This window comes from Mastigoproctus giganteus, chromosome 1 (genome assembly GCF_048544385.1).
Source record: "Mastigoproctus giganteus isolate SK-2022 chromosome 1, ASM4854438v1, whole genome shotgun sequence".
Classification (NCBI taxonomy): Eukaryota; Metazoa; Arthropoda; class Arachnida; order Uropygi; family Thelyphonidae; genus Mastigoproctus; species Mastigoproctus giganteus.
Window position 1 is genome coordinate 9,744,137 of NC_143575.1, and position 24,459 is coordinate 9,768,595.

General features: G+C 34.8%; 2 protein-coding genes across 2 annotated transcripts; both read left to right on the forward strand.

Moving 5' to 3' along the window:
• Positions 1 to 4,158: 4,158 nt before the first annotated feature.
• LOC150090541 (uncharacterized) lies at positions 4,159 to 5,040 on the forward strand. The gene has a single exon (XM_090378547.1). The coding sequence runs from the start codon at positions 4,171 to 4,173 to the stop codon at positions 5,038 to 5,040; it is 870 nt and encodes a 289-aa protein (XP_090234673.1). The 5' UTR covers positions 4,159 to 4,170.
• Positions 5,041 to 21,710: 16,670 nt separating this feature from the next.
• Positions 21,711 to 22,841, forward strand: LOC150090542 (uncharacterized). Its single transcript, XM_090378710.1, has one exon. It carries the CDS (start codon positions 21,822 to 21,824, stop codon positions 22,833 to 22,835), a length of 1,014 nt encoding a protein of 337 aa, XP_090234836.1. The 5' UTR covers positions 21,711 to 21,821; the 3' UTR covers positions 22,836 to 22,841.
• Positions 22,842 to 24,459: the final 1,618 nt, after the last annotated feature.

Consider the following 24,459-nt stretch of genomic DNA (forward strand, 5'->3'; position numbering starts at 1 on the left):
AAGAGATAGCATTAGTAGAGGCATATTATGTGAGAAAGCAAGCTTATACAGCATCAGCCAGAAAAAAAAAAAAAAAAACCTTCCCATTTCAACCACCCATTCACTCCAAAAGTTTGTCTAGTTCTGCCTTGAATTTATTTAAGCTGTCAACTTCCACAATGACAGATGGTAGCTTGTTCCAGCAATCAACCACCTGCTGGCTAAAGGTGAATTTACGCACATCTATTCTACAACTCTCGTTCCTCGTATAGATAAGAGAACTATAATCAATAGCTTTCATTATAGCAATTGATTACATTTGATAATCTAAATTTTATTTTCCATGTTACATTTCTCTTAACCTTGTAATACTTTTATTTGGTTTTTATAGTGCTTGTTTTCTTGGCTTGTTATCCTTGTTATTGAAATCCACTGTATTTCATTAAAAAGCATTTTTGGTATTTGTCTATTATCCTCCAGCCAGTGTAAGTTACACATAATGTAACTTAAATATACACTAATTAGGTTAAGTTTGGTTAGATTTACTTGTAACTTACACTGGCAGAACAGTACCATATACCATAGACAAATACCATATTTTGTTTTTTATTATCAGACAGCCTTAAAAAAATCAACTTTCTCAATCTGTGAATATTCATTGGAATTCATTGGTAGATGGTCATAATTCTGATTCAGTGCAATATTATTTAAGTTCTTTGGCTTTATTAAAATTATGTGCAATTATCATAGCTCTGATATAGTGCAATATTATGAATTCTTGGACAATTTTTAGACTTTCCACATTTTTCATTCGTTCCTTATTTTTTTTTCCGATTGTTATGTGGAATTAAGCAATTATAATGACAAATCACATTTACAGAGAGCCTCTGTACATTATGGTGGTATATAAGATTCTACAATATTTTTTTACTTTTGCAATGTTGACTTTATGTTGACTTTTACTGTAACTGCTGCAAATTTTGTCTCAGCATTATCTTCATCCCTACGTTGCATCCAGACAGTTTTAATGTATCAATAGTTTGTCTTGTTATACGGGCTGTTTCAAAAGTAAGTGTAGAAAATTCTGGGTTGTAAATGAGAATAAGCAGACATAAATAAACATTTTATTATGCATATGTCTGCTCATTCTCATTAATTTATTTTTTACCATTTGAAACTCCATAGCTCTGTAACTGTTCAGAATTGGACACAAGTTTATAGAACTTTTTTTTTCTTATTTTAGACTAGAATATATCAGAATTTTTTTTTTTTTACACGTTTTGGTTTAAAAATATGCAAAAAAATCTTGTATATGATATCATGCAACTCCCGGTGGGTTAAGTTGAATAAAGACTGCTTCTTGATTGGTGTACATATATAACAAATGATATCTATAGAATTGTGTAAATCAGAAGCATTGGTTTGAAAAAATAAAATTTGTGATTATTCTTTAAGGTTATTAGAAATTTTATGCCAAAATCAAGCTGTTATTTTTGCTGTATGCTTACTATTAAATTTTTAAAAAAAGAAAGAAAAAAGTTACTATTTTTTTTGGTAAAGAATTAGATACAGTAAAATTCTGTTATGACAAATTTCTTGAGTAGGGGATATCATAAATCATTTTGTTTTACTGAAATTTTGTTCTAATGAATATTGCTCAAAATTATTTTATAAGAACAATTATTTGTTCAAATAAATTCTGCTGAACCTTTTTAATATATAGAAATAGTAATTTGTGCTCTTTATTTAATTAAATATCAACTTTAAAATCAATAATAAATAAAATTAATAAATAAAGTAATACAAAAGTACAAATGTTTGCAGAATTTAAAATGTATCTTATTTGCAAGAAATACAGTATTGTATAAAATTTTAATAAACCACACATTCAGACAATACAGTATAGTAAATATAATGTATCATTATTTTTGGCATGTTATTTTTTATTTGACATTGATATTTCTTTCTTATGTGTAACTGTATTTTCACAAATAATGTGGAAAATTAAATTTCAGTGAAACCTAATGTGTTTTCAAATTAAGTTGAATAGGATTAAATAACTGGAACATTCCAAAGCAAAAGGCTTGAAATAGTGAAAAAATAAAGCTGCTTTCATTGTTTAAGTATTTTTTTTTTTTTTTTTTTCCGACAAGGTACTGGTACTTAGTACAATTGCACTATGGGAGAAGGGAGCATTAAATTTTAGTATGATTTCAGGAATGTGGAAAAGGTAAAGAATCTAATACTGAATTTTGTTACATTTTTCCGAACTTCCATTTTACCTTCAAGTGAATGCTCTGGTATTTCTTTCTTAGCCTTTTTTTACAATATGGAGTGGTTCGAGCCCATCACCACCAAATACGGAGGATGCGGAAAGGTCAGAGCATGACCACTGCATATTCCCGGAGCAATATGGCCTTAGTTGCTAATGCTCCTAAAAACCAAATAACCAACCAACCAACAATATGGGGTGTATCCAACACAGACTTTTAGGTAATGAGTCTGATACAACTGAAGAAACCAAACTAGTGGTTATGTGTTCTTGTCATAATCATTCATAATTTTCATATATAGTTTTTCTTTCTTTGTAAACCAATATATTGGTGGACTTTGACAGTAAACTGTTAGGCTACGATGTAGCCGAGTGGTCAGGAGCGAGAGTGCAGTGGCATGAGATCTCCGAGTGGACTGGGGTTCAAGCTCATGACTACTAAATACGATAACATTTGCAATGACATTGGGTGAAGGAAACACAAAAATAAAACCAAGCCATCGGGCCTGGTCAGCCAGCTTGTAAAAATTATGCCGGGCATATCAACATGGAGGAACGACAAGGTGGTAGATGACTTTCATCAACCGGTGAAATACCACCACTTTGCTTATTGGAGGCTTAAAGTGGTGAAACCCATGTTTAGTCTCTGGAACAACGTTTCCGGCATCCCCCCCCCCCCCATACTTCTCCTTCAACCCATGCACGGTACTAAGTACTATAGGTTTTGATACCTTTTGTGTTTGGGGTTTTCATAAAAAAAAAAAAAAAAAAAAAAAGCATTCCAACCATTACCCCAGGGGCCTCACATCTGGTGAGTATGGGCTTGGCAAACCCAGGGTCCTGAGCTGGATATCATTGTTCTTCTCTTTCTTGCTTTCTTGGTGATTCCCTTCTACTTCTGACTCTCTCTGAGGGTAATGCGGGAATTTTTTTAAAAATTTATTCTTTTTTTTTTTTGACTGGTGCAGCATAAGCCTCAGGCTTCCTTGCACCATATGGCTAATAATAATAATGTCACTGACCCCTAACCGGGACAAACAGCACGGATAATTATTGTTATTATATATATATTTTTTTGACAGTAATCTGTTGTACTGAATTTTTTTTTCATTGAAATGAGACCTGGAGCACTGTTAATAAGAGGTAATCCTGGCATCTGGAAATGCTTTTATTATAGTGAAATTTTTGATGAAATATTTGTTGGAATAGAATTTTACTGTATTTACTTCTAATATAAATACAGTTAAGGAATTGAAATGTACAACTGAAGTTGTACACTCCAGTTGCAATATAAACACCAGTATAGGGCTCATAGTGCTTAGTTTTACCCCATCCTGGACTAATTTATTAATTTAATATTAACATTTTATATTCTTATTATTATTTAATTATAATAAATTATAAAAAGAAATAATTTATTATTATTTCTTTTTTTCTTATAGGTGGAGATATCAACTAAGATGCACTGCTTTCTCAGCTAGCAACAAAATGAACCTTAAGAAATGGAAAAAGAGCACTGATATGAAACTTCTTGTAGAATTAATGGTATCTGGATAATATGTTAGATAACCTGAAACTAAAGTGTTCACTTCCAGAAAAATAAGGGGGTTTTTTGTTTTTTGTGTTTTTTTCAGTAAACAATAGTACTTATTTCTTAAAAGTATGAAATGAATTGAAATCTGTCAATGATATACAGGAACTTTGCTAGCAGGGATAAGGAGGTGATTATCCCTTTGTATAAGACAAGTTTTCTGCCAAAATTCATATTTCATATAAAGATTTTACCCTAGTGCAATGATTTTTTGATATTTACAGTTAGATCATTTTCAGGTAAAATGTATTTAGTAGTTCCCACCTGAAGAATCCAGCAAATAAAAATAAATCTCATATAAATAGTAAAAATTTTATTCACTCACGTTATGGAGAAACTATTTCATAATTACGGAAGTCCATCCCAATCACATATTGAAAACCACAAAAGAATTCCCACCAGCAAGGAACCCTTCACGTGTGAAATCTGTGGCAAGTCGCTATCCTGCTCATCTTCCTTAAAAAAACACACAAGGATCCATACAAATGAGAAACCATTTACCTGTGAATTATGTAACAAATCATTTCTGTGCTCATCATCCCTCAAGAAACATATGGGGATCCATTCAGGTGTGAAAGCTTTCCCGTGTGAAATGTGTGGCAAGTTGTTTTCACGATCAGACAGTCTTCAAGTGCACATGAAAAATCACACAAATGAGAAGCCTTTTACTTGTGAAATATGTGGCAAATCATTTTCAACATCATCACAACTGAAAGTTCACAAGAGATTTCATACAAATGAGAAGCCTTTCACCTGTGAAATATGTGGCAAGTCATTTTTTCAGTCATCAAATTTCAAAGACCACCTCAATACTCACAAAGATGAGAAACCTGATGTCTGTGAAGTATGTGGCAATTCTTTTTCGTGCACCTCATCACTCAAGAGACATATTAGAATTCATACAAATGAGAAACCTTTCACTTGTGAAATATGTGGGAAGGCATTCTCACAATCAGGAAGTGTAAAAATACACCAAAGAACCCATACAAATGAAAAACCTTTTACCTGTGATTTGTGTGGCAGGCCATTTTCATTTTCATCACATCTTAAGGACCACAGAAGATCCCACACTCAAGAAAAGCCATTTACTTGCAATATATGTGACAAATCATTTTCAAGATCATCACATCTACTCAGACACCACAAAAGATTTCATATCACACCTGAACCTTTTACCTCTGACATACACAAGAAGTGATTTGACATCTCTCTCAGGAAACCTAATGAGAAATTTAATTCACTCAGATCAGAAATCTTATTGGTGAATGTTGGTTAACTAATTTTTTCAATCAAGTAAAACTAAACTCAAAAGAATCGAAACAATTAGAAAATTTAAGTTATTTTAGGTAAAATAACTTAATTTTTTTATTTTAATGAAATAAAATATTTATTAAAAATAACTTTTAATTTATTGTAAGTTATTAGCACTCTAAGTTATGTTCTTGGGCATCACAATTAACTCCAAACTGGTTACCCAATAAAGAAGTCTATACTGTGTTACTAGGACATTTCATTTTCAGAATGACATCTCATTTTTTTTCAATGTTGGAAAGTTTTGCCGAAACGTTTTTAAAAATTTTAGTATGTTGCCAGATTTTCAAAACAGTACCCTGGATTGACTGCTCTTCTGCACAGTAGAATACTTGTTATTATATACGTATATGTAATTTTGTTTTCTTTTAAATACAGTTGTTTCATTTTTTTAGGAGTGTTGTAATGATATTTTCCTACTATGTTATGTATTTGATTATTTTGTGTTTTGCCAGTCAGGGTCAGATTTAAAATTGTTGTCTCCCTAAGCTAAAAAATGTATGAGGCCCTTCCCCCCTTACACTTCACCTGTAACAATACGTTAAAAAAGGATTTTTTTTTAAGATGGAGCAAGGCCCCTTGTAATGCAAGGTCCTAAGCCTTAGCTTTAGCTTATATGTAAATCTGGCCCTGTTGTCAGTTGAGAGTCACTCTTATCATGGAAGACTTCACTTCTGCAAATTGTAGTGTTTGGAAACTGAGCACCTGTGAGGAGACCTGTTTAAGGCTTTAAACATGAAAAGTAAAATGTCTAAGTAAACTAAATGCTTACAGCATCCTTATCCTTTCTTGGAGAATGCACACAAGGAGACATAAATTTAAATGGGAAAAGGATGGTTGCATATGTGCGACAATTTGCTTTCAGTCAGATAGTAATTGATTGTTGAAGCAAACTTCCACCTGGTTGTGGAAGTGTTTTTTTGAATAAATTTAAGAAAGGATTAGACAACTTATTATAAGAGAATTATTAGTTATGGATAAATGAAGTTTATGGATAAATGATGTGGGTAGTTTTTTCTTTTTTAGGCACATTCACTTATACGAGGGGTGATCATTTAATTTGCAGACTGGTGCAAGATCTTACCTTAATTGTCATTATCTGAATCATCTGTGGATTTCTCCTTCTCAGAATACTCTTCCTTGAATTTTACAAACTTTTGCCACTGTCATGCATTAAATGCTTCTTGCAAGCCATTTTTCAAAAGGCTGCAAAATGCTTCTGTTGTGGCTCTGTGAGCATCATTGTCAGTGTGAAACACTTGCCTTTCAGAGTTTTCTTCAGATGTGGAAACAGGAAGAAATCACACGGTGCTAAGTATGGTTATTAAGGGGGGGATGCGGCAGAACCTTGGCATCTATAGCAGTGATCACTGGGTGCACAATATTAGCCATATGGGGCCTGGCATTGGCTTGATAGAGAAACCACTTCACACCGGAAAGTTGGCATTTCTCACAAATGGCGTGAAGTTTGACTCTGGTAGCCTCCGAGTATGCTTCCTTATTCATAGTTGGTCTACAAGGCACAAAATATTCTTGCTTATACTCTTGCACAACCATCATGTCAGTGGAGTGTACAATAAATCAATCATACAAACGTTAATCATATTTAGCAGTCACGGGCTTGAACCCCGATCCACTCAAAGAGCGTGTGCTATTGCATTCATGCGCTTGATCACTCGGTTACGTTAGGCCTAAATGTGTAACAAGAATGCTCTTATGTCAAAAACAAATCATTTGTCAGCCGAACGAGAAGCTCAAAATTTCTTAGGTGTTGGGTAAATCAGAATGCTTCCACTTCACTTGTTTTGTCTCTGGATCATCATAAAAAATCCAAGTTTCATTACATCACTATTCGATTTAAGAAGTTTTCAACCTGTGTTTCAAAGTGATTAAGCATGTCTTTGCATAAGTCTGCTCTTTGCTGTTTTTCTTCTGGAGTCAAATTGTCTGGATTCCACACAATTTGACTTCACTGTTGTACAGATTTGCAACATTTTCAGATCTTTCACAGTATTGTCAGCACTACTGCATGAAATGGACATTCTAACAGCTAATTCATGAAGTGTAATTTGCCTGTCTTCAAAATTGTCTGGCACGACAATTCCTTACAGCCCTTTCATCTCCAAAGGGTTCAGTTACTGCTCCCCCAAGATCATCCTACATGTGTGGCTTTTGCACAGTGGTTTCTCCAAGGAAGTGTTCAAGACTTGAATTTTCCAGCCTATGTTTTGGTCACAGATGAGGCTTATTTCACTCGGGAAGGCTTATTCAATCAGCACAATGCTCATGTCTGGGCTCATGACAACCCACACAGTGTGCGCCACCATGCGGCACAACATTGCTTTGCAATAAATGTGTGGGCAGGTATGGTCGGTGACTGCTTAGTCGGCCCATACCTGTTACTATCCCGCATGAACTCCGCTAAATATCGGATCTTTCTTGAACAAGTTCTAACAGGGTTACTTGACGATATTCCAGCAAATGTGAGATGATATTTCATTTCAACATGACTGGGCATTATGGAAGGTGTGTTCGTGACCATTTGAACTGGCGTTTTGGGTGTCGATGGATTGGCCGTAGTGGACCCGTTCCTGGCCCCCACGCTCACCTGATTTATCGAGCCTTGATTTCTTTCTGTGGGAGGCCCTCAAATCTATCTTGTATGAATCGCCTGTGGAGACGGAAATGGATCTCGTGGCGAGACTCGTCTGCGCTGCTGCTACTGTCAAAGAAACTCCAGGTGTGTTCGACGGTGTCTGCCAATCTATGCTGCGTCGGTGTCACGCATGCATCGCGTCTCATGGTGGAACCTTCAAGCATCGGTTGTAACATCATGAAACGCATCCATCTCGTACTCCATTGTTAATATTATGTCAAATATGTGTTTGCCACTAATTACTATCTTGTGCCTCTGCTACTTTCCCATGACGTTTCTGGTTATGGGTTCCTATGCGATTCACATTCTTTTAGATGTTACCTACCTCCCCTAAACGTTTGTACCAATATTTTTGAGACACCCTGTATAGGCAAGTTAATTTCTCCTCTAGAACAGCACAGTAGCCTGCCAGTTTTTTTTTTTTTTTTTCTTTCACTGAAGAAGTGCAATGGAAAGCAATAACTTCATTTATTGCTTAAATCTGGATTTTGGTTGGTTTCAGAAACAACATATCTATACTCGATTTGAAAAGGCCAAAAATTTTGATATTGTGTACATCAGCTTTAGATTCTCTGCGACCAGTCAATGTTTTTATCCTTTTAGACCTTCTAGGAATGCTGTGTGAGCACCTTCAGTAAATGAACTAAATTCTAAATCACTATAATGCTACGAAAAATAAATTACAAACAGTATTTACCAATAAACCGCAGGGCCTCGCATCTGGTGAGTATGGGCATGGCACACCCAGAGTCCTGAGCTGGCTGGATATCATCATTCTTCTATTTCTTGGTGATTTCCTTCTACTTTTGACTTTGACTCTCTCTCAGGGTAACTCGGGATTTTTTTTTTTTTTTTTTTTTTGGCTGGTGCGGCATAAGCCTTAGGCTTCCTTGCACTGCGTAGCTAATAATAATAATAAGGTAATCAACACGAGAAACTAGAAAAAAATCGCAAAGGAGCGCAGAATGTCATATGACATGTGTCGACGATGCCACCTGGCTTCAGAAACGATCCAACACGTCACCGGGGGTGTAAGGTGATCACCCTAAGGCCTTGAATCGGTTGAGCACGCTGAATTCTGATGGGATCCTTCCACTTGTTCAGATTACGAACCTAAGGGGGCATAAATTCAAATTAAGAAAAGACAGATGTAGAATAGACTTGCGGAAATTTGCCTTTAGCCAGCGGGTGGTTAATTGCTGGAAAAAACTTCCATCTGTCGTGGAAGTTGATAGGTTGAATAAATTTAAGGAGGAACTGGACAGGCATTTGGAGAGAATGGTGTGGGTTTTTTTTTTTTTTTTTTTTGGCTGATGCTGCATAAGCTCATACACTTGCTTTCTTGCATCACATGCCACTACTACCCAGACTGAGTACACTCATAGACACGACCAGGCAGCCAGGATAATACATCAGAAGCTAGCGAAGAAATACCAGTTGACCGAAGAAAGTGTACTACACTACAAGTACGAACCCCAGGCAGTACTAGAGACCCGAACCCATATGCTATATTGGGACCGTGCCATAATAATGGATAAGACCATCCCGCACAACAGACTGGACATAACCCTTGTGGACAAGTTGGAAAAGGCTACCTACCTGATTGACATAGCAGTGCCCAACACTAGCAATGTCCAGAAAACCCATGAGGAAAAAATTAGGAAGTACATGAACCTGAGACATGAGATCAAGGAGATGTGGCACATGCAAGCGGTATCAACCATTCCAATCATCGTGTCAACAACCGGTATGGTACCAAAGACTCTGCATAGCAGCCTAGCAGCAATATGTCTAGAAAACACCTACAAGGAACTCCAGAAAGTCGCAATCCTGAACATCTATAGGACAGTCCGAGATTTCATCGGCTGACAGTAACACCAGACATTACAACCACCCTGTGTACTTTGTAGCAGTACCTGTCATGGAGCAGAATCCCCCGAATCAGGGAGAAATAATATAAGAACAATAACAATAATAATAATAATAATTGTTTCGTTGCTATCATCTCTACATACCTTAAAATAATCAGTGAACAATTGGCTTATACAATTCAATTCAACATGACCAGCATATATAGAAAGCAAATTTTCCATCCGTTGAAGAATGAATAGGCAATCTATAAGATTGGTCACCAATAAAAAAAAAAAAAAAAAAGCAAAGTGCAGCCATTATCAACCCACTGCAGGATGGATGCCTCCTCAACAATTCATGCCGAGGGAAATGGACCATAATCTGCCATGCTGGTCCAGTGCAGGTTGGCAGATCGACCGTATTTAGCAGTCAGGGGCTTGAGCCCCGGTCTACTCAAAGAGCGTGTGCTACTGCATTCCTGCTCCTGCCCACTAGGCTACGGAGGCCAATAATGAAGTCTTTATAAAATTATCACTTATTTACTATTTTTACAACGACATGCCATCGAATTTCACGATGCTGTTCCTCATCACTATACAAAAATCACCGACGCCTAGTATAGGTATAAAAATATACCTATACTAGTTATAATTATGTATTAAGTAGTGCACGAGTTAATGCCATTGCACCATGTTTTGTTCTTAGTGAAATGCCGAAGTAGATAATTGGCATCGTTTAAATTGTATCTCATATTGTGATATGAGTTGTCATGAAATTGCACTGTCTCGAATAAGTAACGCACTGTCTTGAATAAGTAATGTTACTCTTCTCCATTGGAGAAGAGTAATGTTACTTATTTTCGAATTTCACGTTGCCGCAGCAATAAAACTACAAAAAAGAACCAAATTATGATCACCGTTATGAGTTGCGTGTGTTCTCTGGTCGATTTGCCTGTTTTGCTGGACGAAAAAACCCCAGCTTTTGGAGGAAAAAAAACCTTGCTATCTACACCTGAGACCGATTAACTGAGCCACGGAGTGAAAAAACCCATTAAAGTTTCTCGCGTCATCGACGGGATTCGAACCCGATATGATGATACCACTCTGCTACCCGCGCAGATAGCAATAGAACTACAGTACCAGTGCCTCCGTAGCCGAGTGGTCAAGAGCGGGAGTGCTGTAGCACACCCTCTTTGAGTAGACCGGGGTTCAAGCCCCTGACTGCTGAATACGGTCGATCTGCCAACCCGCACTGGACCAGCATGGCAGATTATGGTCCATTTCCCTCAATACGAATTGTTGAGTAGGCTTCCATCCTGCAGTGGATTGATAATGGCTGCACTTTACCTTTTTACCTGCTACAAAAGTCAGGTTACAACTGACAGCATTGCTAGCTGTAGTTCCGAAGACCGTCACTATTGGCACTGCAAGTAGAGAACGCCAACCTGCATTCATAAAGTTGAAACATTAAAATGTTCATCATAGTAAATATGATGAGGAAATGTAAAACAAAAAGGGAAAAAAGGTGTGATGACACATCTATGGAGTAATACCTTTAATTTTCGCAAAAAAAAAAAATAAAATAATGAAAATGGTTTAGTAAAAGTCGTTCACGCACTCGACAAAGAAAACACATTGTTGTAAATATAGATTTTCATAATTACCTTAAATTAATTAAATTTAAAATTAATTTTCTATTTCTAACGCTACATATTGTTTTAAATTTCCATATTAAAAATTGTAGCTATTTTTATTCTAAAATTTGAACATTTCATTTGCCTACGCAAATTAAGCAGGTACACGTAATATGTTTTTCTTAATAGGGAAATTTACTTTTCTACTTTGTTCCCTGGTCTAAAATGTTTCTGTTAATCCCTACCAGCATTAAATGTTTGCATGTAACTTAAATTTCTTTTAGATAAATTTCTAGCTACTTTTAGAGTTAAAAAAAAAAAAAAAATAGCATTTGATAACTGGAACCTTCTACTAACGATGAAGTCGGGTACGGAGGCTGCGGTAGTTCGTGGGTTGTCAAATTAGCTCCTTCCTTTTCAGCGAAATACGATATGATGGTAAGCAAACTATTGCGGAAAAAGCGGCTAGTTTTATTGTGTTGCTGTTGTTTTTGAAGCTAAGGATATCAAAAAGCAAGGACGGAACTAGCTTTCATGTTTGTTTTTTGAAAGTGGGCTGGTGGGGTAACAGCAATATAAAACGAGCACAGTGTCTGGCTTTTGTGTTTTATTCTGGAGGGGCGACCAGAAATGCAGTGAACTGGAAGGGATAGCAGCGTAGGAAAATATTTCTGTTTGTAGATAAAGCAAAAAAATTTAAAAAAAAACGTGCAAAACCACGCTTTTGGAATAATTTTATTTGGCTGGGGAGGAGAATTTACTTCAACAAGAATAATGTACTGTTCCATTACAGTCTTTGTGACTCTGCACTTTTTCAAGCAATGCTCCAGATTAATAGTCCCAGTTTTATACTGTAGTCTCTTCTTGAAGGTTCTGAGAAAAAAAAAAAAAAAAGAGTGCATGGCTGCTATATCAACTCCTGATCTGAACCAAATTTCCTTCCTGACAAGTTGGTTGTTGGTTTTGAGAATATTTGGAAATCGGATGAATTGCAGCCATGTAACAGCTGATGTGTGAATGGTTGCACCATCCAGTTGAAACAATAATTAGTATTTTGGAAGATAATCTACCATTATTATCCTTTCTGAATTCCAGAAGACAGATATCATCACCTTTTCTGCAATCATTCTTCTCTTTCTTGGTGATTCCCTTTTGTCTCTCTCTCAGGGTGGCTCAGGAATTTTTTTTTTTTTTTTTTTTTTTGCTGGTGCAGGCATAAGCCTCAGGCTTCCTTGCACCATATAGCTAATAATAATAAATAATAATAATAATTGGACTGATTCAGCCATCTTTGTTGGTGAATTAGCATGCTTTCATTGTTTTTTGATTGCAGTTTTGACTCTGGTTGGTAGTGATGAAGCCATGTTTCACCCATAGCAACATATCTAGCCAAAAAGAAAAGTTTTTCAGGATCTGCTTGATAAAGAGCAAAAAGTTGTATTGAAGTTTTGAATCAAAGACATTTCACACAAGTTATCGAAGAGTTGGGGACCCAATTCTTTGATAACTTGTATAGACACCTTTTATAACTAGCTCAGCTGAGAGAATATTTTGTACCCATTCAATTTAATAGTAGATACCTGTAGCCTCTCCTATTTTTGTAATAGTTACTTGCCAATCGTCCATCACTGTGTCACAAATATTATTAGATGTTTTCTGGAGTTGTTGGTGGACATTCACTGTGGTGTTAAACTTTGATGCTAATTATACCCGTGCGATATTTAAATTTAATCACAATTTTTGATAGTGCATATGATGGGATAGTTTTTCCTAAAGTATTTACCATGTCTTCATAAATATCCTTGCTCAAGATTCTTTTTTTTTTTTTTTTTTTTTTTTGTAAAGATACTTTATATGGTTTGCTGTTCAGACTCGTAAATTATGAACTTTAACTTGTCATCAGCCATTTTCAATCCACTGCAGGATGATAGCCCTTCCAGTTCCTTCTGTTTTTGTGCGATGGCCATCCATTTACTACCCATAAACTCATGAATTTCATCTGTTCATCTCTATCATTGTCTTCCAGGTTTTCTTCTAGCTCCTCTTAGGTACCATTCTGTTATTTTCTTAGTCCATCTGTCATCATGTCTCGAGCTGTGTCCTGCCCAAGACCATTTTAGTTCTTTAGTTTTGATAAGAATGTCCTTTACTTGAGTTTACTGTCTAATACATGTGTTTCTCTTCTTATCTATCAGTCTGTTTCCCAATATAATTCATTCCATTCTTCGCTGTGTTCTCAGCATTCATATAAAGGTTTAAATTATTGAAAAACAAAGCATGTGCCCCAAAATGCATCGCTCTTCTCTTAGAGGATACAAACATATGAAACAATCTTCACAGAGTTCCTCTTATCATGGCATGTTGAAAAAGCCTCTTGGGACTATAAAATACAAAAGGGGGGGGGGAAATCATATAAAAAATAAGATGGATTTACAATATCAAACCCACACAATTGCTTATTTTTCATTATGGACAATTGGACTACAAATGCCATCTCTTTAAGGAAAGGATTCTCACACTTTGCAGTGTTCAATCTCCCCTCCCACCCAATGAATAAAACTAATGATTCCATTTATTATATACAAAAAAACATGGGTTTAATTGAGAAAATCATATCTCACTAATTGGATAAGCTATTATGAAGTTGCCAAAACAACTGAATGCAGAGAATGATTTTCACTTTGTATATTTAGACTTTAGGAAAGCTTTGATCATCACCCGTTTATTTAAACTGGATACAGTTCACAACAACAATCTAGACTTTAAACAAGAGGCAGATTAATCTTTTGGTGATATCATTTGTTTAAAGGATATTTACAACAGAGGTTAACCCACAGATAGCAGTGTTGTCACTAATGTCTTGATAAACCTATTTTTATATTATCCATTGCAGCAGCTAAAATTCATAAGATTAAATGATTTTGCAGTATAACAGTTGCTGAGATCTCTGCTTCATAGTTAGGAAAGTCTGGATAATATGGCAAATCTCAAGTGAAGAGGCAGGTGTTATTTAGCTAAACGTTTGCAGCTGATCATTTTGACAGTAAATGCAATCAAAGAATGAACTATTCCAACGCTTTATACATCATGATAAATATTTTAATAAATGAGCATCGCATTTTATAAACCCTCTACCAGGTTCTTGTTTACATGCACATTTAAAGACATACAATACAATCATTAATCATATTTAGTAGGCACGTAGGCTCACCATGGTTACTCATATGCATGTACTATTTCACTCCCACGCTAACTACTCAGCTATGTCACTAATCTTAAGTACGTACCTTCTTCAATATAAATGATAAAGGAAAAAACAAGAATGGGTCCAACACTGAACCCTTGGGGAATCAACCAGTAATATTAGTCCACAAAGAGTAGTGTCCATTGATTACCACTCTCCGTCTTCTCCCACTCAACCATCCCTTAATCCATAGCAGCAATTTGCCCTTGATGCCATACTGCTCCAATGTGTACGGCAGTCTTTTATGTGCAACAGTATCAAAAGCTTTCCAGAAATCCAAGTATATGATATCAAAATTAATTGTTTGCTTCTAGTTCCTTTGTGACCATCGTAGTAACCAGTCAAATTGGTCAGACAAGATTTCCCCTTAACACACCCATGCTGTGTCTGAAATATAATTGCAGCTTTGTCTAGATCAGCTTTTCCCAAATTGGGGTCTACGAACCCCGGAGGGTCATTAGACCAGTTCCAGGGGATCTGCGAAATGGACCCTCTGGGACTGGTCAAATTATTTGTTCTGTGTATAGCAAATTGATGATAAATAAAGTTATTATTATTATATATTTATAATAAGAATAAAGTTGAGTTGTTTTAAATGTAAAACTTTGAATTTTCTTTTTAGAAAACCCAGTGTTCATACATATACAGTAGAATGTCAATTAACTAATTGATTTAGGAAATTATTTGTAAAAAATAACCAAAACGTTTTGAAGAAATAATGTATATAATATTTATTTTGAACTTACATAATTGTTTTTCATGGTTTCAACTATAAATGACACTTATTTTACATAAACAGAAATAAAAAAAACTCAAGTAATTGCACAAATAAGAGTATAATGAATCTTGGGAAAGTTTATTTTTTAAAATATGTAATCGTGAATTTTTCTTTGAACCACGTGACTTTTTTTTTTTTTTTTTTTTTCAGCGAGGTCTCTCATCTTCTCTAATAGCAGCGTCTCTGTAGAACTGCATTCAGACTGTTGCCCTCACAGTGGCATTGCAGTTTTTAGCACAGCGAAAGCATCCACCCGATTGTGCCCGCTTCCTCTTTGTCATCAAAATCACCTTGGTTAAAGTCAGCACGTTCTTCATCCTGAACTAATGCAACAATTTCTTCGGTTAAAATATGATAACCAGGATCATCAGCATTGTTGTTTAACCACGTCTCTGCTTCATCTTGCCCATTCTCAGAAAACCTGGGAATCCCTTGAAATAAAGTTACAATCTCACCTACTTCTTCATTCAAATCTCGCACACGTGTGACCATCTCTTTGGCAGCACCCCAAAGTTTATTCCTTCAGATTTCACTCCAACAACATGTTCCAGGCATCTGCGAACATGTAGCAACAATCCTTAATGTTGAGCTTCTTTGAAAACTCAACCATGCTTTCTTCATCTCCCTCTGGTAGCAGCAAGCAGTGCAAGACTTGTTTTTTGTATGTCTTTTTTTAGTTTTTCTATAACAATGGGAAAAAATAAATAAGTACCCGTAAAATAAAAGTAAATAAAAATACATATAGTACTTAATGCTTTAGATCCAATGGTTTTAACTTCATCATCAAGGGTAGCAGCGAAAGCCAATGGAAATATAGCAAGAAGCAACGCCTCGGTTTCTGATACTAAATATGCATAGCAAGAGGTAAAAAAGTAGGCTGATGTATATTTCACAGCCAACCGATACCAATTTTTTAATTATCATTCTTTTCAAGCCATTACTGTTCGCTACAACTACTTGTTATTAATACATTGCACATACATACACACATATATATATATATATATACAGTAAACCCTCTATTTAATGGACCCAGATATAACGGATTTAATGGAGTGGACAAATAATAGTACAGTAATATACGTATTAATCTCGACCATATTATTTTTTTAGGTTATACAAAACCAGTGTTATGAATAATAATTACCTCTTTCCATTATTGTTTTGATAATTACGTACTTTTATTTGTATAATCAAATTCAGGAAATTGTTTTTTTATTCTTTCTGGAAACATGTTCAAATAGCTGTTTTCCCAGATTACAGATAAGAGCGGCATTGACTTGTGAGCTGAACGTGACTAGGGACACTAAACTGCAGGTCTACCAACTTGCTTTGTTTTGGCCTCAGTATGCCTCAAGCTATCGTGCGGAACAGGTTGTATGCAGAGTGTTTCTGTGATTTCTGAATTATTACTATTTATTAAATAATTTTGCAATCCTTACAATTTAAAATGGCATCAAGTGATAGAGGAGTTAAAAGAAAGCATGTGAACTTAAATGTGGCTTAGAAATTAGAGCTAATTGAGAAATTACAACAAGGCATCTCAGTAGCATGTGTTCGTGAAATTTATGGCGTCAAAAAACAAAATTGTTTCTGATATCTGTATATCAAAGGCCAAATTGCAACATTTTATATTTACAACAGAATATTACATATTCTTTATTATAATTTAATAATTTTATACTGTACATACTGTATATTGTATTAAAGCTTTTTTCTTACATTAAGAACAATAAAAAATGTCCCCCCCCCAGGTTACATACGATTTAACAGACTTTTGGCAATAACAGACACCTCTTCTCCTCTATTAGTCCGTTAAATCGAGGGTTTGCTGTAGAGAGAGAGAGAGAGAGAGAGAGGTCCACAAACTTTTGATTTCTGAAGGGGTCCATAAACTTTTTTTTTTTTTTTTTTTTCTTAGTTTTGTAAGGGTCCGTAGATTTCAGTAGCTTGAGAACCACTAGTCTAAGTGATCCTGCATTACTTCTTTAACCAGTGACTCTATTATATATCCTGGAACAGAAGTTAACTAACAGGTCTGTTAGTTAACTTTGATTCCCCTTTGTGTATTAAGGATACATTCACACATCTCCAGTCTGTGTGAACCTCCCCTGAATCCAAGAATGCTCTCATAATTATGGCTAAGGGTCTGCTTACTTCCTTCACTGCTCCCTTAATATAAATGGATAGATCCCATCCACCCCAGGTGCTTTTCATATGTTTAACTTCAACAATTTCTCTTCTACTTTGCTCTGAATCTCTTCACTAATGAATCTCTTCACTGGAATCTCTTTACGAATGAATTCATAATGTGTGAATGTAGATGCAAAATACTCATTCAGTTTGCCAGCAACCTGAGCAGGATCATCAACTGTCAAACCATTGATATCAAGTGGACCAATTTTATTCATCCCCTTCCTTCTAGTGTTTACATAAGTAAAAAAGTCTTTGCTGTTTTTCTCTACAACCTTTTAACTCCTAATCTCTCAGAATCAGCCTTTGCTTGCCTAACCTTCTTTGTGACTTGATTACAGATTAGTTTATATTTACCCTAGGCTTCTGTGTCTGATAATTTATATGCATCCCAAGCATTTTTCTTCTCTGCCACAAGTCTCATTAGTTTGTCTGACATCAATTTAGGCCTATACCTTGAAGAGTATTTCTTAGTTGGTATGAAAAGCCTAGTAACTTCTCTGATTAGTTACTTGAATGCTTCCCATTTAGAATTTACTGATGGTAACGTCATCAGTTGGTTCCACTGTATAGAATTTAAAAACTGTCTGAGACCACTGTAGCCACCTTTACAGAAGCAAAAACCCTTCCCTTTACCCTTGATGGTAGTTACATCCATCCCACATCAATACACTGATCATTTGCCACCTAGTGGTTCCTTTATCTGCAGATTATTAATGCCTGCATAAACACTGGCAATAATAAGATCAAGAGTATTACTCCTTGTTGCATCTCTAACATGCTGCTGTAGAAAACAGTCATTCAATAAATCTAAAAAAAGTCTTGCTAGTGTGTGTTATAAACCCACAAGTTCCAGTCAATATCTGGAAATTTAAAATCTTCCATTATAAGAAATTCTGATTTACTAGCCCACTCTATTTCTCTGTACAGTTGTTCGTTGTACTCATCAGAGTCATTAGGCGTATAACACACTCCTACTCTCATTTTTGCTTTCTCAGTGCCTATGTCACACCAGTCTGACTCAACATTACACTGGACACCCATGTCAACTGGATGCGCTACCTTAGATTCTATATGCATCTTAACTTTACAGTCTACAGAAGTTCAAGTCTAATGTCAACAAATATCTTCTTTCGTTTTCTCAACCTCCGACAACCCAAGCACAGTACTAAGTATTGTAGATTCTAATACCTCTCGTGTTCGGGGTTTTCATAAAAAAAAAAAAAAAACTAAGATCATAACCCCTCCTGTCCTGTCTATACACATTGTACTGCAATTTTAGGGGAGAGCCCCAGTGCCACTAATAAACACTGTACACATTGTACTCCTCATATTCAAATTTTACATGCCATCCATCTGAGTGTTACCATGTCTCTGATATCCCAATACGTCTGCATTTGATGTCTTGACCAGCACTTTCAATTCATCAAATTTATTTACTGTTTTCTTAGCATTGCTGTACATCAAGTATACATGCACTTGTTCTTACTCTTAATTACCCTAACACAGTACACGTGTTTACTGTTCCATGATGACTCCCAGCAGTCCTTGAGATCCCTAGCACCGTGCTTTACAGGTGGTTGCTTGATCCAATAAAAGTAGTGCAAGAATTGCCTTCACTTCTGCCTGAAGGCTCTTTTTAATCTATTAATCTATGCCTCCCACCCCAAGCTAGCAATTTTATGACCCACCTAACACTGCCTTGATAGCATCAGCACTTCACTAAAATATGCAAAAAAGCAAACAGAATTGCTAAATTAAATATATAATATTAATTAAATGAGGGCATGTACTAATAACATCACATTATTCATATTCTTTTTGAATTTTACTTTAACAAAATCTATGTTACTTATAATTAATATGTTTATATATTAACCCTAGGGGTCTCACATCTGGTGAGTATGGGCTTGGCACACCCAGGGTCCTGAGCTGGATATCATCATTCTTATTTTTCTTGGTGATTCCCTTCTCTCTCAGGGTAATTCAGAAATTTTTTTTTTGACTGGTGCATCATAAGCCTCAGGCTTCCTTGCACCATATAACTAATAATATGGTTACATACATACTTCAGATTCTACTAGAAATAATGTTACTCTATATGAAACGAAAAACTTTATAATACAGATTCAAATAACACAGATTTAGTAATAAATTTTTGATTGTCAATAAAAGGATGGCTATAGATATATATGTTATGGGACCTGTACAATTTAGCATTAGTAGAGGCATTTGATGCAAGAAAGCAAGCTTATGCAGCATCAGCCAAAAAAAAAAAAAAAAAAACCCACTTCCACTTCACCCCTCTGTTCGTTCAAAATACCTGTCCAAATTTATACAATATATAGAAATATTTAACTATACAGATCAAGTGCTCAAGACATACAAAGACTTTAGTTCTAAGTTGTGTGCCAAATTGTAGGGTGTTAGATTTTTCTAAGCTCTGAAGTTCCCATGAATCACTGTATGCAATATACTGCTGAATTGTTAAGTGGCCAACTGCATATTTTGACAGAAAAAGGCCTTAGAATAACTACATGTGTTGCCAAATGAAATGGCCACTAGATGATTATTATTATTATTATTTGGTTTTTTTTTAGGAGCAGTAGCAACTAAGGCCATATTGCTCTGGGGATATGCAGTGGTCATTCCCTGACCTTTCCGCATCCTCTGTATTTGGTGGCTCACGGGCTCGAACCCCTGTCTAATCAAGAAGCATGTGCTACGCACTGCTGCTCCTGCCCACCTGGCTACGGAAGCGCCTGGCCACTAGAACTTTAGCAAATAATTCAGGAGGTGCATGATTGCCTAATCAGTATGATTGCCGCATGTGTAGGGCATTGCATCAAGATGGTTTCGTGTATAAATCTGCAATGCACAAACCCATGATTAGCAATGATTGAATTCTATGCTTGCAAAAAGTACACATTGGAGGAATGGAAATGAGTTCTCTGATGAAGAATCTTAGTTTATGCAGTTTCAATATGATGAATTTGCTGAATTTTGTAAGCAGTAAAATGAATGAAATATTCTACCTGATATTCTAGAGAATGTTGCACATCATGAGATAATGGAATTTTTTAGTGAAGGGTCATGTTTTGGCAAGACAGTTCTCCCTGCCATGAAGTGTAGTGTAGTGTTTGATGACTTGGGTTGAAGATAATATGATACCACTGGTGGAACAGATGCTCAGAGCTTAACTCCATTGAGCATCTGTGAGATGAATTTCAAAGCTGTGTGAAACTGAATATGGAAGTAAGATGCATAAAAAGATTTCCTGCATGAGAAATGTCAAAATATTTTCATTGAAATTTTTCAAAGTTTGGTGCAAAATTCACCAAAAAGTAATACTTTCCACCAGTACAAACCATGTAATTTATCTCCTATATTAAAGGCCAAAGGTGGGTCTTCAGTATGGCAGATTATGCCTTTTGTCACTTCTATGAAAGTCTCTTTGTTGTCCCAATACTTTTGATAACATAGTGCATATTTAATAAGGTCATATTCAGTTGGTTGGTTAGGATGTTTCTTCAGTGTAAGTATTTATTAAAGTTAATAAATATTACTAAATTACTAAATAATATTACTAAATTTTAAGTTAGAAATGAAGTAGAAAGCTTTCATTTGAAAAATAAAATTTAAGGCTATTTGAATTTTCAGCCAAAATTATGCTTTTATATTTAATTATATACACTATACTATTATATTAACAAAAGTAGGACTGACTGATTCTTTTGTTAAAGAATAATATATTTACTTTTAAAATGTATATTTGAATTGTGGAATACATTACTTAATTGGTGATATTTTTAATGTCTGTTTGCAGTGGCCAATTTTAACATTATATATAATAATCAGAATTTTTTTTTTTTTTACCAATTAACAGATGATGAGCTGGATTGAAGGTATGGGTTTTCTTGGATAACATCAAAGTGAACGGAGAACATCAAGAAATGGTGAAAGAGAGAATATTGAATGAAAACTGTTGTGAAATTAGTGAATATCTTAAAGATATCTGTTAAGGGAGCCAGTTCTCTTATACCAAAATGGTGGTTTTTTAGTAAATATCTCCACATATATTTCTAAGAAATAAGTAATTAATTTAAATATTACTAAAATTGAAACCAGATGAATTTAAAATAATAACAAAGATCATATATACTTGGATGGTGAAGAGTTTGTATGAAATGTACAGTTATTAATTATATAAGTTGTTTTCATTTGAAATACATTTAGTAGTCCATTAGTAAACAATCTTCTATAGAGTTAAAAAAAAAAGTAAAAAAATTGTTAATCAAACAAACTAAGTCATTATGGAGAAACCACTCAATAGTAATTATGAAACTCTTTCAGAGCTATATCATGAAGACCACAAAATAATTCACACCAGTCAGAAACCTTTCACTTGTGAGATATGTGGCAAGTCATATTCATATTCCTCATCCCTCAGAAGTCATGCAAGGATCCACACAAATGAAAAACTTTTCATTTGTGAAATATGTAGCAAACGGTTCTATGATGCATCAACACTCAGAAAACATAGTAGAATTCACACAAAACCTTTTATGTGTGAAATATGTGGAAATTCATTTTCATGCTCTTCATCACTCAAAAGACATATGAGAATTCACACAAAGGAGAAACCTTTCACTTGTGAATTATGTAGCAAGTCATTTTTGTGTTTATCATCTCTTAAGAAACATACACAGATCCATTCAAGGGAAAAATCTTTTGTGTGTGAGATGAGCGGAAGGTTGTGTTCAGAATCAGATGAGCTTCAAGGACCCAAGAGAAATGACACAAGTGAGAAGCATTTTGCTTGTGAAGTATGTGGCACACTGTTTAAAAAATCATCACAACTGAAAGACCACAATAGAATTCACACAAATTACAAGCCTTTCACTTGTGAAACATGTGGCAAGTCATTTTTTAAATGGGCAATTTTTAAAGAACACTTGGGAACTCACACTGGTGAAAAACGTGTTATCTGTGATATATGTGGCAATTCATTTTCACGCTTCTCGTCACTCAAAAGACACTTCAGAATTCATACAAATGAAAAACCTTTTATATGTGAAATATGTGGAAAGGGATTTTCACAATCGGCATGTGTTATAAAACACAGAAGAATCCACACAAATGAAAAACCTTTTACTTGTGATTTATGTGGCAGGTCATTTTCATCTTCAACACATCTCAAGGACCACAAAAGGTCTCACACTCGTGAAAAGCCATTTTCTTGCAAAACATGTGCAAAATCATTTTCAAGGTCACCACATCTACTCAAACACAACAGAAGATTTCACTTCAGGGAACCTTTATCCTGAAAAATATCCAAGAAGTGATTAGATAGCTAATCCTACTTGCAGAATGCACTAAGATATTTGCAGCCGTTATAATTGACAAATAGTAGTGAACAAGGAGGTTATTAAATGTAATATAGGACTTGTGTTGACTCATCTTCAAAAGCCACAAATTTTCAGCATTTTGAGTTACTAAATAGACGTTACCTTTTAAATATAGTGGAATATGTACAGAATATATTTTTAAGGTCATTAGCTGTAAAAAAAAAAAAATTAATGATTTCTTTTGTTATCTAAATTATTAACTTCTGGGAAGGTAACCATTTTGTGTGCATTTATATTGAAGGAAAGTTTTTTTTTTTTTTTTCTTTGTCTTAAATGATATAAAAATTCTTCCTTTTAGCTACCGATAACTGCTGAAATTTCAGTGTTCCTTTAATTAAAGTAACAAAATTTGACATATGCCATTCTCTCAGTTACTTTTTTGAGGTCTTGAATAACCAAAAAATTGGTTAATACAGAATCTTTTGCTGAATTTTTTCTCAATTTCTTTTCAAATATGCTTCAACCTGAAAATAAGGTTTTGTATGCTGTTACTTTGATTATACTACAAGTTAAATTTCTCTCCCAAAAAAAAAAAAACAGTACTGCACCAGTACAATTGTTTGGTCTCATACCCTCAGTTAAAGTGATATTCCATTGAAACATCATACAAGGTTTCAGTCTTGATGAATCTTATGCAAGAAATAATTTTTGCCTTGGTTACAACACATACTAAAACTTTTATTGAAACTTAGTAAACTTTTACTAAGTTTTTTATAACACCTTAACTTTAGAAGCTCTGGGTTGCCATTTTATTAGGGGCATGTATTAATAGCATATTCGATTACTGCTCTGACAGTTCCTGCCATAAAGCTTATAAGATTCTTAACCCTTTCACAAGTGAGTTTCTGGACAGCATGTAGGCTACCTGTAGTAAGCTTTTTTGAGGAATTAGAAGTTTTATAAAAATTGGTTTTTTAGAATTTTTAATATTTAAAAATAAAATATTTTTTCCCTATTTTGAATTTATAGTTTTTCAAAAATAAAATCAACATTGAATTTTTTTTAAAAAGTTTAAAAAATCATGACTATAAAGAGTAGTCAGTATTTTTTTTGTTGTTGATATAATATCCTCCACATTTGTATATGTATGTATTAGTAGATTCAGTTTCATCAACTTCTGAATTCTAGAGTTTTTCAGTTATGGCTTATGTTGGCATAAATTATTTCAAACCGTGTTGAAAGCTTGCCCTTCATGCCGATTTTCAAAACTTTTGTGGAGATGAAAATGGATTCTTATAAATGCACTGATAGCACCACATTGAGTTTCATGACAATCTGTTCCATGTACAGACATAATTTGTTGACATTGCATTGGAACAGCCTACAAAATGTATATATATGTGTTTGCACTCATAAAAGGGTTAAAGGTAATCAAAAAGGATGTGTTCATGAAGATTGAACCATTTCATTCCACATCTGCTCAGTTGGGTTAAAATCCAAAGTTTGTGCTGGCCAGGAAAAGTGTGTAAAGTCCTTGTCATGTTCCTGAAACTTGGAAAAATTTGGATTAATGTCGCAAAGGATAATTTTTTTTTATAATCAA